Raw genomic sequence first — 15,789 nt, forward strand, 5'->3', positions numbered from 1 at the left:
GAACTTTTTTCCCGGGTTACGTTATTCATCAGTGTATATTCTGTGCAGTTTTATGTTTATGATGCCGTACTAATATTTCTATGGTTTGTAATGTTCTTTGTCTTTCTTGATTTTGGTGTGTTCTGGTTCTTGATTCTTGCAGTCTCCTATCAGTTAGCGCTATTTTACAATCCTTAATGTTGATTAACGCATTTAATGTGAACTTCGGGTAAATTGATGATATTTTGTATGTATTTATTTTTGCAGTATAAACTGCCTCTTTTTAATGCAATTTTTAAAATTTAATTGCCATTTTCAGTGTTCTACTTTGGTTTTTGTCATAAGATACCGTATTTGCTGACGTATAAGAAGCACTTTGTTTCCTTTGAGAATAAGTCCGAAAATGAAATGTGTCTTATACTCTGATACAGAAATGTTGATTATTTCAATTTCAGTAAGTTTTCACGATTCTTTGTTATCTGGTACCTTGTTTCGTACGATCTGCAACAGTATTCGAGCTACGTACTGTTCAGCAACTCTAGTAAATGTAGTTTAGATAAGATCGCTTTATATAACTTTTAATAGTATGTGTACTTTTATCTCGAAACATAAACCTATATATATATTCTCAGCCGTGCGTTCGGTTTTAACTTAGCAAAGCACTGTTAACTCCACATATGTTTCTTGTTAAAATATCACTTTGTATTAAAAAGAAAAAAGAATCCTTAAAATTGAATACGGAAAATAGGATGCGTCTTATATATTGGCAGATAGGTAATTGTTGGAAAGTACATTCAGTTTCCCGAAGAAATTTATATATTTGTTTTCTTGTCTCTGTAGATACGTTAATTTTAGCCAATGGTGTGTGTATGGCAGTTAGAACCTTCGAATCATCAGATGATTTAGAGAGTTCAGCGTGGGAAGTTGGAGCGTCATGGGATACAGTTATTTTCATTGGATGTAAGTATAGAAAGAGAATATTTGGTTGATTTATCTTAGTCGTTACACAGGAAAGTTTTATCAAAGAAGCACAACACAAAACGGTAGAGCTTCATAGATTCTATTGTGTAACTTCAGTAAGCACGGAAAACATAAGTTATTAAGTTATTATGGTCAGTGTAGTCATGTATTAAATACTGGTTTATCATATTTGGTGGGTCTACAAGGAAGAACTATTGGATGATGAAAATCTGTTGGGTGATCGTTTTTAACAGAAAAATTAAAGTGTTCAACAGTATGAATGGTTGTGTTAGGTTACATCAACCACTCCATCGATAGCACAACTAGTTTAATGTTCTGTAGTATGGTGTAGAGTCCACTACTTTTGGGAGGAGGGAGAGAGGAAGAGAAACAGAATCTGGGAGGAAACTGATGAAATTTTGTTTTAAGATGGACAAAGAGTTTTTTTGCAAATCGGATGAACAAGAAATAGTTGGGACTAAGTAGTTTGTAACAACACTCAGGTTTTCGTGGAGGTTGTAATTTTTGATAGTCATATTTGCCATTAACACTAACACATTTCTGCTGTAAAGATTAGAAAGGTGATACCAGTAAGTTATATCGGACAAAGTGATGTTTTATTAAAAAATAGCAGCTGTTATTTTTAGTAACCAGGTTACTTAATGTTGTAAAGGGAGTTAAAAGGAAGATTTTCGTGAATGAAGGTTGTTGTTCATTAAAGTTGTATAGAGCGTAGTTCGTTTTTATTAGAACGATGAAGACAAACTTGAATATAAGCAGACTAGGATAGTTTTATGAAATACGTGAGTTCATTGTTGTTGAAGGTCTTTCACATGTAGCTAGAGGCAGAAGTTACATGTTTATGTTGAGACGTGCCTTGTTTTCCTATAGTCTCCTATATATGTATATATATATATGTCTTATTCTATATATATATGTCTCCTATATATTTGTCTTAAAGTAACCTTTGGAGATTGGGATTTTTTTTTTTTTTTTTTTTTTTTTTTTTTTTTTTGTGAGCATTTGAGCATGTGAGCATTCCTTCTAACGAAATATAACTGAATTTCCAAAACAATGACTGATATTCATATCCGTTGCAAATGCTGTTTTTTAAATTTTATTTTACTGTGGATGCGAGAACTATGTTCGCTGTCTTTCCTTTCATTGGAAATGTCCTCGGGGACTTCGTAAATTCAAATGTTATGAACATGTCTTCTTCCATAACTGGAACAGATTTTCCTGCTTTATTTATCAACATGATGGAGCACCACCCCATTTCTACTCATGAGCTTACTCGTGGCTAAGCGGTTAGTGTACGTGCCTTTGGCGTGGGAGATCCGGATTTGATTCCCGGTAGGAGCTCATGTGGTTCGGATTCCACGTTAATCAGTAGGTCCCCGTCTCATATAGCCTCGCTGCTGAACGGGACCTTAAACCCAAACTCAACTCAACCATTTCTACTCAGATTCAGACGTGAACTGAACTGAAACTACCAAACAGATAGATTATGCGTACTGGTGGAGATGATTGTCAATGTTTGCGTTGGCCTCCACACTACAGCAACTTCACAAGCTCTGACATTTTCCTCTGATGTTTTATCAAACGACATGTGTATCAGCTGCCTTTATCAAATACCATCCAGGATCTTCGTGTATACATCACAGGAGCCATTGCATTTCCGGATCTGTATGTGTTTCTGAGTGTTACACGAAGTTGGTGGTATGTTGCAATGTTTCAACATTACGGCGCCATTTCTCATCACAAGTTTATATGTTGAATATTCAGTCTCCTAACGCAATGTATCAATCCTCTTGAGTGATCATCTTGATTCCCAGACCTATCACCTATGAATTTTTATTTATATGGTAATTTTAATGCGTCCATCTGTAGACAAAGTAATTCAAAGAGACAGGAAATATTCTTCGCTTTGAGATTTACCTTGATTTCAGTCTTAGCTCTTGATGGCGTAGTGCAGTGATTCTCAACTAATATTTGAGACAGATTGTACCTGTCATTGCCTCAGTGCTACATAAAGTCACTACTTGGTAGAAACTAATAGTATTGCACTGTTAGTTTTTATATTGTTGTCAGTAAGAAATCAAGTGTGTGACAGTGTCATGGAAGTTCAGTAAAATATGTTGTCAGTGATAAAGGTTTGAAATCACTGGTCTAGTGTGTAGTTTATAGCATACATACTGTATATACTCGTACTAAATCCATAGAGTTTCACTTCTGTTGCCATACAAGTGTGTCATCCACGCACTTTTTTTCGTTACCAATATCTTTCTTTTGAAGTGGCGGCTAATGGTACATCTTGTTCCAAAAAGGTGAGCGCAATGATTATGGTTGTTTCGAGGCAAAAAAGTTTTAAGTCCAACTTTGTGTATCTTCACAAACCAGTAAACCAAAGATGCCAAGTTCTAACCTCCAAGCCACCCTTCGTAATCGGCAAAAATTGTGCAGATGTGTTTTTTCTTCTTTTAAGTATAGTAAAACATGTTGAAATGTCATTAAATGCAGAAAAAAGTAACATTGATTAAAATACTTAATGATACAATATTTCGAAACTATATATTCGCATGCTCGTTTTGTCATTTTGATTTCAATGCGTAAAAGAATATTTCCAATGAAAGGAAAGACAGCGAACATAGTTCTCACATTCATAGCAAAATAAAAAAGACAAAGGAGAAAAGAACAGCATTTGCAACGGATATGAATGTCAGTCATAGTCTTGGAAATTCAGTTATATTTCGTTAGAAGGAGTTCAGTCAGAGTGGTCATGTTAGCTCAGAGGTAAACAGCGGGACTTCAAATCGTAAGGTTATAAGTTCGATTCCCATTGAGTCAGTTTTTTTTGTATGAAATTCTATTTTCCTCAATGCATGAAAAATTATATAAAATAATTACATTAATTAAACAGTTGTGTATATATATTAATATAATCATTTTAGGACATAAGTAATTATTATGTTTACAATATAACATCTGGGATGTGGTAGATGCTGATAGAACGTTGGTATATTATATATGAATGTTAAATACAAATTAAGAAAATCATATAATAGCAATAAATAAGTTGTGTAATGTACTTATCTGCAGCTATTTGTCATACGGAGGTTAGTTTTCAATATTCTAATTATAGTACGTCATTTACGTTTTTGAAATATAGTCAGAGGCGTCAAGAGAAAATTAGAGAATATCCAAAGTCGAAAAGTGGTTCCAGAGAGAAAGATATATAGACAGATAGATAGATAGATAGATAGATACACACTCTCTCTTCTCTCTCTCTCTCTCTCTCTCTCAATAGCTCCAAACGTACTAGAAATTTCTGATCTCCAAAGGTTACTTTAAGAGACTAAAAATTGTGCTTTTGTAAAGAAGGCAGAACGGATCTTCTTTACATAGATTTTCAGTTCAAAACTCTGAAATGCTTTTGTTTATAGAAGTGGTGACGGTTTGGTCTCTCTTTCTGTTTCATATTTGTATTTATATATAAAAATGTATGTATATGCGTGTTCCAACATAATTCTGATATGCCTGGAGTAATTTTAACCAAACTTCCTACACATATTACCTAGGTACTTACAGTCTGGAAAAGAGTACTGTCGGGGTAAGCTATGGGGAGTGGGAGGGGATACATATAAAAATGATGAACTACACTCAGTATAAAGCACACCATTTGTATGTGGTAAAACCAATTTATCGTTGCTTACAAATGGCTAAGTAATTGATAAGGTGTCAGACGTTCTCTTTCTCTCTTTTATTTTTAAAAATACGTTTTTTTCTCGATTTTCTTGAAAACTATGCATGTTAATTTGCCCTCAGTTAGGTTATTTTATTCAGCATAATGGCAATTATCGCTTGATATACGTTTCATCTGCACACAATATTAAACAAAAGTAAAAGATGACTCTTTAGTATCATTGAGTTTATTACAGAAAGCAATGGCAGATACGGCATCAGCACCTGCAGCCCGGCTCAGGCTTCTCCAAAGAAGTCTGCAAAGCCTAAGAAACTGAAAACAATACTTTTTCATCCAAGAACATCAGAAATGGTAAACAACGCCATCAAGAATTCGAAGAAAAGGAGAGGAAAATCACTACAAGCCATAAAGAAATATATCTCTCAGGACTACAAAGTGGATGCCGAGAAGTTTGCTCCATTTATCAAGAAATACTTGAGAAGTGCAATACCCTCCGGGTCATTGGTTCAAACCAAGGGAAAAGGTGCATCTGGATCGTTTAAACTTAGTACTTCATTGCTAAAGAAGAAACCTGAAAGTGGATCCTCAACCAAGGCGAAACGATTAGCATCAAAGAAGAAGAAGAAAGCTGCTAAGAAGCCAGCACCTAAATGTTCCAAGAAGGCCAGTGGAAAGAAGGCTTCTGCTCCGAAATCTAAGAAATCACCATCAAAAGTTCAAGTTAAAAAGAGTTAATCGTAATTTTGATCCATATCTCATTAACTACACGGTATACTGTCATCTTACTAGTGTCATAATATAAAGGCTTGATTAGTATATCTTTTAGTATCAGTTTCGTCGTAATAGGTGTCGTGATTATCGTATAGCATCGATTTTTAGATTTACAAAAAATCGTTTTTCTGAATTTTCTGTGAAACTACTGTGAAACTTCGTACTCACCCATATTTTTTTTCAGGTCACTGAGATGTATGGATTGGAGTCTTTCTTTTTTTGGACTTTTTGTGTGTTAAACGCTAATAATATTGTAGAACATGTTTTATTTTTATAATTTTATTTTATTTATTTACGTACTTTTGTTTGTTACCTACTAAGTAGGAAATTTGTTATGTTTAACTCGCGAAGTAAGTTATGTAACTATGTGTGTAACTATCTTTATTTTTCTTTTACAGTGTACGCAATAGAAGCTATGTTAAAAGTTATAGCACTTGGACTGCAGAAATATTTTAGCTCTGGATGGAATGTTTATGATTTTACGGTTACATTAATAGCATTGATGGGCATCACTATTAAATACTTCGATCCATCCTTTACATACATCGTTATCGTCCGACCACTCCGTCTTTTGCGATTATTTAAATTGAAGAAGAGGTATCGAGATGTTTTTGGAACGCTGTTTATTTTGTTGCCATTGATGTGCTCAGTCACTATTGTGATATTACTTGTATACTATTTTTTTGCTATTATTGGAATGGAAGTTTTCGCTGGCTACAAAATGAAAAACTGTTGCGTGTAAGTATAAAGATTGGAATATATTAAATTTTAATGTGTAATATCATATATTTCGAAAGCCAAAATAATTTATAAGAGAAATAGGATGTTCGAAATAGTAAACAGAATATTTGTAGTTTACTATGCAATTTTTACTTTCCAGTTGACATGCTCATGTGATTTTGTTCAGTTTCGGTGATTTTTTATTGTGAGTTAGGTGAGCTAGTTCGTTTGTAAAGTGAGGATCAGTAAAGTTTAGCTAGAAAATATTGAATTTAAAGCACTAAATCAGACTCAGTGTTTTAAGCTCGATTTGTTCTCCTTCCTCGAAGAGACTCATATATCAAGAGAAAGACAAATGAACAAAACTGATACTCAAGGACTTATATTTTCTTATATATTAATGATAATGTGAGTTCTAGAGTTTGATCATACTTGACCGTTATGACCCGCATGCATTAGGACTTTCTAGTTTACCACAAATTGATCAGAGTACTATATTAGTCATTTTTGTTTCCACTTTATATCCTTCATTTGATGAACTTCAGTCCTTATTTATTTTTACTAATAATCAAGTCATTATATCAAACTGTAAGAATTAAATTAAAGATGATTACATACTGTACTTCAGTTGTGGTAGAGATAATGAAAACTGGCTCCCTGCTATATATTAGTTCCACTGAATGCTGAAGTTGAAAAGCTTTTCTATCAGACTTTAAAAAAAAAAAAAAAAAAAAAAAAAAAAAAAAAAATCTTGTTCTTTCGCACAGATTTGCGTGACAACTTGTATAGAATTTTTAAGTGCTGCTAAAAGTTAGTAGCTGGTTTGGAGCTTAACGTCTATTATTATTATTATTATTATTATTAAAAAAAAAAAAGGTTGCTTTTTTTTACCAAAATCCATCATGCAGGATGGATAACGTTGTACTTCGTGTGCTTATTACACTATTTGGGAGTACGTTGTTTTAAAGGTAGGTAGGTAGGTATACAATATTCAAGAAAATATTATATCGGATGGAGAAAAGAAGTTTGAACTTTAAAGTTCTCAATACGTAGCACAAAACGTATCAATTCCAAATTAACTCCGAAGATAAATCTTTATAGTATCTGAGTTCTAAGTTCCTTAAAACTGAAACGGCAAATTAAGTATGTGTTGAAAGAATCACAAGTGCTGACTTTAACGTGCAGTTCCCGAGAAACATGATAAATCTGGAGATATTGTATATTGAAATTTTACATATAAGAATGAAAATAGTAACCGCCTCAAAATTCTTGTTGTAACAATTAAGTATATTTTTGTATGTTATATTTGGTTCATGATTTATTTATTTATTTATTTATTTATTTTTTGTAGGAACACTACGGTTGAAGCATTCTATAAATTCGGTAATTCTTCTGTCACTTTGGGCTACTATTATTTGAACAGTTTTGATAATTTGCTGACAAGTGGTGTGACGCTATTCGAATTGACTGTTGTAAATAATTGGTTTGTGATTATGGAAGGATATGCAGCTGTCACATCTCAGTGGAGCCGAATATACTTCATGGTATTTTATTTGGTGATGATGGTAGTTCTTACAATAGTTGTTGCTTCCATCCTCGAAGCATTCAGGTTCCGAATCCAGTATAAACAAGAAATGACGAAACATGATGGTAAATTTGTTTACTTGCTTATTTATTTTACCTTTAGCTATTAGAAATACAGCATGTAAGAATCCGTTGCCACTCTTACTTATTGTTAATAAAACTGTTATTTTATGTATTTCAGTTCGTAATTTTAAACTCAGTGATATATTGTAAATTTATATTGCATCCAATGAAAGATTGTATACTAATGAAAGGAGGGAACAACCGATTTTTTTTATTATTATTATACACACCTAATCCTCCATAGGTGCGAATTCTAACGCAAAGAGTGAAAAAGTGACTGACTGGACCGGGACTCGAACCGAGAACTTTCCGGGTAATGAAAGATTGACTTAATATATGACACTTAAATCATTTCATCACTGATGCTATATAAGAACTTGCCACACAAATAAATGTATAACTCGAGCCGCGTAAGCTCCCCGGGAATCAAACTCGTATCTCTCGCGTCAAATATGAGAACGCTTATCATTTACCGGAGGGAACCAGGTTAAAATGTGTGGGAACTCTTTAAATTTTACGTCCAATAGTTATGCCTGTAAGCTAAAGCAGACAGGTAACTAATTGGAGTGAATGATTATGATAGAGTTGATGAAGTGAGAATGAGGGAAGAAACGGGATAAACCACGAAAAAAAATTGTCAATCACAAACTCCATGCCCTGGGATTGAACAAAGGTCTCCTCGCACCAAAAATGAGCACTCTATCACTGAGCCATCATGCTTTAAATAATGTTGAGCGATGTTTTCATATGATCTAGTATGACGTTACACATGTGGCATTACGATTCCTATGATTTTTTTTTTTTTTCAGAGTAAAATTGCATTCAACTGAAATGAAGTTACTTTTATACTTCAAAAAAATTAATTATATATTTTGTTATTTTATCCATAAATAACCACAAATACAAATTTGCCTCCCTGCTAAATACTTTTAACAAAGTAGATAGTTATAAAATGTGAGTTATATTCAAATTCTCTAATGAATTATGAAAACGGTAGAAAGAAAAAAAATGAGATTATATTCACAGTGCTGGGGACTGAGATCTAAATATTTACATCATTGCATGCTAAAATTATTATTAAGTAAGCTTTGTTACTTTGTGTGGCAAATATAATTTTGTTTGTTATGTAAAATTACTAATTTTTAAAATCAAAATTCTTAACTTTTAGAAATTTCTGTGTAGGTTTATATTCTTTGTGAATTTTCGGGATTAAAGACGTGGTCCTTCGTTAAGTCAATTGTGCTTTTTTTTTTTTTTTTTTTTTTTTAAAAAAAAAGTCGTACCTAAGAAACCTTAGGTCCGCCACCATGTTAGCTTACAGAGTCAATGCAGATTCTAAAACACAAACAAGCTAACAAAGTTACAAATCAAAAATAAATAAACAATAACTTGGTTAAAAATTAGAAGAAGAATTAAATCTAAACACGAGATGAGGCACTGAAAAAGACAGCAAAAGAGTAATACAAGAAATAGACAAAAATACAGATATTGGTGAGCATATAGTTGCAACTAAGAAATCCCAAAACTTCCATGGGAAAAATATAATACTTACTAGAAATTAGTTTAAAACATCATCATAACACACATGCAGCTTATTTATTTGCTCATCAGTGAGCCACGGCAAGACAAAGAAGCCACGGCAAGACATATGTCAGTGATGATAAATACAACAGTACTTTAAAGAAGGTTAATCCAGTGTCATTTCTTTTTTGTTCTTCCCATGAATGTCAGTCTACTTCGTTTCCTTTTATTTATATTTTTTGATAGTGTTTTTCAACTAATTCTTGGTTTTATGCATAGGTATGTGAAACAAATTAGTTACCAGAAGATAGTGAAAAGATACCACACGATATCACACTCTGAAAGTACACTCCAATCACTTTTGCTAAATCTTTCATCAGGCGAAAGGGGAGGAAGGAAACTAACTTTAAAGACTAGAGAAGTACCTGTGAACCATTCAGATCGGCAACATATTGGGACTCGAAAGAAATTCATTTAGTTAAGAGGGAATTATACGAGGTGTGCACTAGAAGTATGTGACGTTTCGTTCTAATTTCTAAGAACAAGAAAATATTGGGAATTTAGTTGTATCTATTTCTCTCTGTATTGATACACAGTTGCATTTTGTGTAGCATGTGGCATAGTCATCTCTGGGAGTATGTTTCAGATACTGGAAAATAGCGGTTTCTAAGGATGATCTCCTGGCAAAATGACATCCACGAAAAGATTTCTTGAGGTTTGGAAGTCAGAAGTTACCCGGGGTTAAATCTGGTGAGTAGGGAGGTTGTGTCTGAAGTTCAATACGTGGTCAGCCAAGAATGAGGTCACAACATTAGCATGGTGTGGCAGTACATTGTCCAGGTGGCGGATGAAATTGCCATTTGTGGTCGTTTCTCAGACAATTTTGGCAAAAATTCTGTACGAAATTACTCACCTGTAATTGTATGACATTTCGGAACAGGGTAGGACAATATCACTTCCTGAAAAACCCAGAAGATAGCGTACAGCATCTTCAAATTGGATGCCACCTGACGTTTTTTTTTTTGGGGGGGGGGGGTGAATCTGTGTTTCCACTGCATTAACTGCCTGTCTGGCTTAAATAATGCAATCTGTGATTCATCGATTGTAACAACTCTTTCCAAGAAATTGTGCCTCTCTCTTCTGAAGCGTGTCAAATTTGCAACACTTAATTGAATCCTTGCCTCTTTTTGATCGTCATTAATCATTCTTTGAACCCAGCGAGAAGAAACTTTCCTTAGACTCAATTTGTTGGTAATTATTCGTCCTACTGTTTTCATTGTTAGCCTCAGTGCATCACAAATCTTCTGCATAGTGAACTTCCATGATGAAATCTATAATCCACAATAACATTTTCAATATGGGCAATGTTAGCTTCAGTTGATGCTGTTTTTGGACGCCAGACCTCTGCTCATCTTTCACGCTCGTTCGTTCTGCTTTGAACTCAATCACCCACTTCCCAACAGTATTCTGCAAGAGCACTATCACTACACACCCTCCAATTGGCGATGAATATCAGCTGCAAACATCCAACTGCGGTGTAGAATTTCACAAATACCCGATGCTCCTCAACCTCAAGCACTGTGACTCAACTGCTGCCACCTAGTAAACAAAACCTGCACTTCTTAGAGATGAAGCATGGAGGTCTCCGACGCCGCAGTTGTTTTTCTGAAACGGCCAAAAATGTGGACTTAAGAACAAAACGCATATACTTTTGGTGTGCACCTCATATTTTATTTACTAACTGGGTGTGTGAAAGTCGAAATAAAAGGTACTTGTTAGTTTTTCACAAAAATATACTGAAGAAATAAAACATTTAACTTTCAACACTCATCTTTACAGTGTAAATAGGGGTGAAGAAAGAACAAAACAAATAACTAGACAAAAAATTTCATTGAGTACCTAAAAGTTTTATAATAATTAATATATGTAATTGATTCACTTAAATAAAAAAAGAATTTTTTCTCCCTACTTTCTTATAACGAAGTGTTTGGTTTAAAAACTAAATGCCTTTGTTCAGCTTCTTTAATCATGAAAGTTGGAAGAAATAAATCCCGAAGTAGACATCATAAAGAAAATACTAGAAATAAGATGGAAATACTATTACGTAAAGTAAACTAGGAGTAAATTCTTTTGCTGAAGTTTCCGCGGAGAGGGGTAAGGTGGAGAAGCAGAAGAAAAAGAATATTAAAGATAATAGGATTTTGTTTAGGCCCTTAAGGAGAGAGAGAGAGAGAGAGAGAGAGGGAAACTCGTAAATAAATAAGAAAATTTTAACAAACCTTAACAGGCACTGTGTGTGCATGATCATGATCTTTTTTTAAGAAAATGAAAATCTGAAATAAAATCACTTTGCGTTCATTATGATATGTACTAGGTTAGATAGACTCTATGCCAAAAGGTGTATATATATATATATAGTTAGAGTGTATGATATATATATGAAGTTTCAGGCACACATTATTTAATACAACGCTTCTAAAAAGCATTCGTCTTTCTTACAGAGGAAAAAATGTTACATGAGGAGGTGAAATTGAAGTGGGATGAACTTGAAGTATGGGTCTCAGATTTATCGCATAATCAAGTCGCCCATTATTTACAAATACGGCCTAAAATCGGGGTAAGTATTCTTATAATACATATATTTATTAATTATTAATTATTATGGTAGGACTTACAGCTTAACGTCTATCTTTTCCCTGGAATAATTAAAAACCGAAAAGAAACACTTCTTCTTAAGGCATACTGCGGCTGCAAAATTGAAGAAAAAAAAAATACCCTTAAATTCTTTGTATCATCAATAATTAAACTTACTACTTTGGTGCTTTTCTTGCATTAACATCATAAATGATTACACCTATTGCTGTTTGCATCCCATATGTGTATTTTGGTTGCAGTAGGCAGGTTTATTGATGGAGAGAAGGTGCAGGTAAAATTGATAGAATGATTCCAATAGAAATAAAATGGGTATTACGTGAATTGATCCCTATGCTCCATCCCTAAGCCATTTCTTGTTGAGCAGAGAGCAATTATTACACTTCGAAGGTAACTGAAATTCACGAAGGATATCTCAGTAACTCCGGGGGAATCTCAATGTCTTAGGAGTTTAACTGTAGCCATATATGATTATGCGAAATCGACGAGTGACCCTAAGTGGTACAGTAGAAGATACAGGCTTCTCATACTAGACTATGCATAATATTTTTACAAAAGAACTTTATATGAAAAATTAACTGCAAGGTGGATACCCTGAATGTTAACTGTCATACAAAAATTGGAAGATTGTGATTTGTAGCCAACATTCAACAAATTTTCAGATGACCAAACAAAAATTTCTCAACAGATAGAGTATGGTAGATCATGGGTTCATACTGAAGACCATGAAATCAAGCTTCAAAATAAGAAATGAAAGCATCAGAGGCCTCTGCCTACTATGAAAACCAAGGTGATGTCGTCAGCTGCCAAATTCTTGCTTCCTGCTTTCTTTCTCTCTTTTTCTAGATGCGCAAATTATTATTTTGGGTAATTATTCGAGGGAAGAGCCACAGTAACAAATCCAGACTGTTCTGATGTAGTTATAAAATTTACGTTTTTCCTTGTAATGAAGGAAAAATGTGGAAAGTTGAGGTGGAATAGTTTTTTTTTCTTTCTTTTTTTTTTTTCTTGCAACAATGCCTGCAGTCTTGTATTGCAACATACACACTAACTGTACAATATGCTACAATTAATAGTTCATGGCTTGCAGTGCTTGAACATCTTGCTTCTTCACCTAATCTGACTTGCAGTGCCTACAGACTCTTTCCAAAACTGAAAGAACACGTGTGTAAGTTACGATTTTCATCGAATAGCTAATAACGTCATACAGTCTGCAAATCGGAGTTAGCAGAAATTTAACAACCCTTCTTCCAGGAAGTGGTATGGAACATTGCTGATATAAGTTATGAATTTTCAATGAGATTATGTTGAAAAAGAAATAAGAACATTTTACTTTTTGATAAGGAAGTGAGTCAGAAGTGGAGAACATGGGTCAACATTCGTATATACATATATTCAAAAATATCTAGCATATGTAGAGTACTTTGTAGCGAAGTGTATGACAGAAATCATAACATATTACAGAAGTCAAATTTCAGTTTATATTATCAAATTTATATATATATATTTCTATGTAGCAATAAACCCAATGATGCATTCATGACTAAGCCTCCGATTGAGCATAAGAAGTTTAAATTGTGTACAAAGCCGCACATAAAACCGAGTTTTTCGAAATTCTGCTGCTATTGAAGAGGGGTAAAATATTTTCTCAAACTGTTCGGCCGGGTAAGATGAAAATGTGCACACCCTAGACTGAATGGATTTTGCGAAATTCAATCTCAGAGGGTGAAAAGAAGGGTTTAAACATTTTCTCGTCATTTTGCAAATCCACAAAACTGTTAGACATGGGAACTTTTTTAATAACGGATGTTCTCCTTAGAACCGTAGGCTACGAGTAAGTTTGGATTTTGCGAAGTTCGTTCTCTAATGGAATAAAGAGGAATTAAACGTTTTCAGTAAATTCACCAGTCTTCGAAAGTGTTTCGGGCTAATAAATTAAAAAATTGTACGAAGGGGAAGTTTCATTTACTTATTACTTTTACTCCTATTCTGTATTTTAGTAGGCCATAAAATTTGCATATAGCAAGTGGGTATCTTTTGATAGGGGCTACAGAAATGAAAATGGTAGAGGGAAGAGAAGAGAAAGAATTTTGCCCTGTGTTAAATGAAAAAAAAAAAAAAAATCTAACTAAGAATTGTTGTATTTAATTTAATTTACCAGATATTCAGTACAGCATAGTGGATTTTCAGGAGACAGGTTTGGCAAAGCTTCGATACTTAGCTTAAGAGTGGAAGTTCTATTCATATCGTCAATATAATCTATAAGATTTGAAGTGGGAAGAAGTATTATGAATTGAAGGAAATAAACAATTTTAATCTTCAAATTAATGCTTTTTCTTCAAGTCGAATTACCTTGCTAATATGGGAATACAGTGATGAAAAAGGAAGTATATCTCAGATTTTGATAGTATTAACACTTTTCTTCCAATTACGTTATTAGTGGAGTGAAATGAAACATAGGTGAAACAAGAAAGATTCAAAAATAATTATTAATCAGTTATTATCAATTATTATTAATCAGTTATTATCAATTATTATTAATCAGTTACTAAGATATCAGTTAGTCCTCATGAATCCAATTTGGAATCCATTTGCTGTCCTATTTGCTGTGTCACTTGTTGGAATCTGGAATCCATCTGCTGTGTTATGGAATTCATCTGCTGTCCAAGCTGTCGTAAAAGATCAACTACATTCGTTAAAGTCTCCATTGCTTGGATATTGACATCTTCAACTTCTGTAATGGTACTCATTTTTGTTTTTCTATAAATCTTTCTTTTATTACGCAGTAGAATGTAATCCGTGATGAGATAGTTTACTAAACTTCTGACTAATTAAAAGGTTCCACGGTTCCGGCAGCATAAAAATATGTAAAGTTAATTATTTTCCGTTACGTTATTTTCCCTGGTTACTAATGTATATTTATACGGATTACGAAATTATTATGGATCCCACAACACAGTTATTCACTTTAAAACATATATTTTCACTTTCAAAATATATCGTATTGTTACATTAAAATATCATAAAAAAATGAAATCTTTGAGTTTTATGTCCCACGGTTATGCCGGTTAGGCTAAAGGAGACGGTGATGATGAGTAATGAATGAAATGGTGGAATGAAGAAAGTGGGAGGAAACGGGAGAACCCAGAGAAAACCCACGCACACGGTGTTTGTCCACCACAAAGTTCACTTGGCGGGGGCTGGGGTCGAACCCAGGACCCCAAGCACCAGAGGTGAACGCTCTACCACTGAGCCACCGCGGCCCCTAAAATATCACAATTAATCTACACAATATGGCACTTCGTTCTTTTTATCTTTCTACCGTGGCATAGCAACGACATCAAAACGATAAACAAGTCGTCATAAGAACCAAATTAACAAATATTTTAATAAGATACAAACATTTAAATTATATCTCTATATCTTTCTTCTTCTTTTTCTTAAGCACTTGTGCCTTCAAAATAACACTTTTGTCCGTAACTATAAACAATACTCAGAAAGGATTTACAAAGATAGACAATATCGTTGTAAGGTGCTCGCTAAGATATTTTTTTTTCTTTTTTTTTTTAAAATTGTCCTTTAAAGGACTCGAAAATGTTCCCTGACCATCTGGGCATAACTTGTCTTTTTATTGCTGGATGTAAAGATAGAAAAGTTTTACTTGGAGCTTTTTGTTTCAAAGGATACAAAACTATCATTCACATTCATAAATTCAATATACACGATGACGCAGAGGGCGGGATCGGAGAACAAGCGCTTCTTTAATCAGAAGTTGATAAACTGAATCGATAAACGTTAATAGCATGAAATTCTTATCTCTTGAGTTTCGATGCTTC

General features: G+C 33.7%; 2 protein-coding genes across 3 annotated transcripts in view; both read left to right on the forward strand.

Annotated features, from left to right (window-relative positions):
• LOC145693079 (two pore calcium channel protein 1-like) overlaps positions 1-15,789 on the forward strand; it is a 74,236-nt gene that overhangs the window by 49,340 nt on the left and 9,107 nt on the right. For both annotated transcript variants that reach the window (XM_081768761.1, XM_081768762.1), the window contains exons 9-12: positions 820-939; positions 5,812-6,151; positions 7,485-7,783; positions 11,803-11,918. In XM_081768761.1, the coding sequence (XP_081624887.1) occupies positions 820-939; positions 5,812-6,151; positions 7,485-7,783; positions 11,803-11,918 (875 nt within the window). The remainder of the gene's footprint in view (positions 1-819; positions 940-5,811; positions 6,152-7,484; positions 7,784-11,802; positions 11,919-15,789) is intronic.
• Positions 4,884-5,377, forward strand: LOC145691496 (histone H1-III-like). Its single transcript, XM_081766905.1, is given in 2 exon segments — positions 4,884-4,904; positions 4,907-5,377. Coding segments are annotated over 2 exon segments (492 nt in total).

This window comes from Thermobia domestica, chromosome 8, assembly GCF_964235325.1.
Source record: "Thermobia domestica chromosome 8, izTheDome1.hap1.1, whole genome shotgun sequence".
Taxonomy (NCBI): domain Eukaryota; kingdom Metazoa; phylum Arthropoda; class Insecta; order Zygentoma; family Lepismatidae; genus Thermobia; species Thermobia domestica.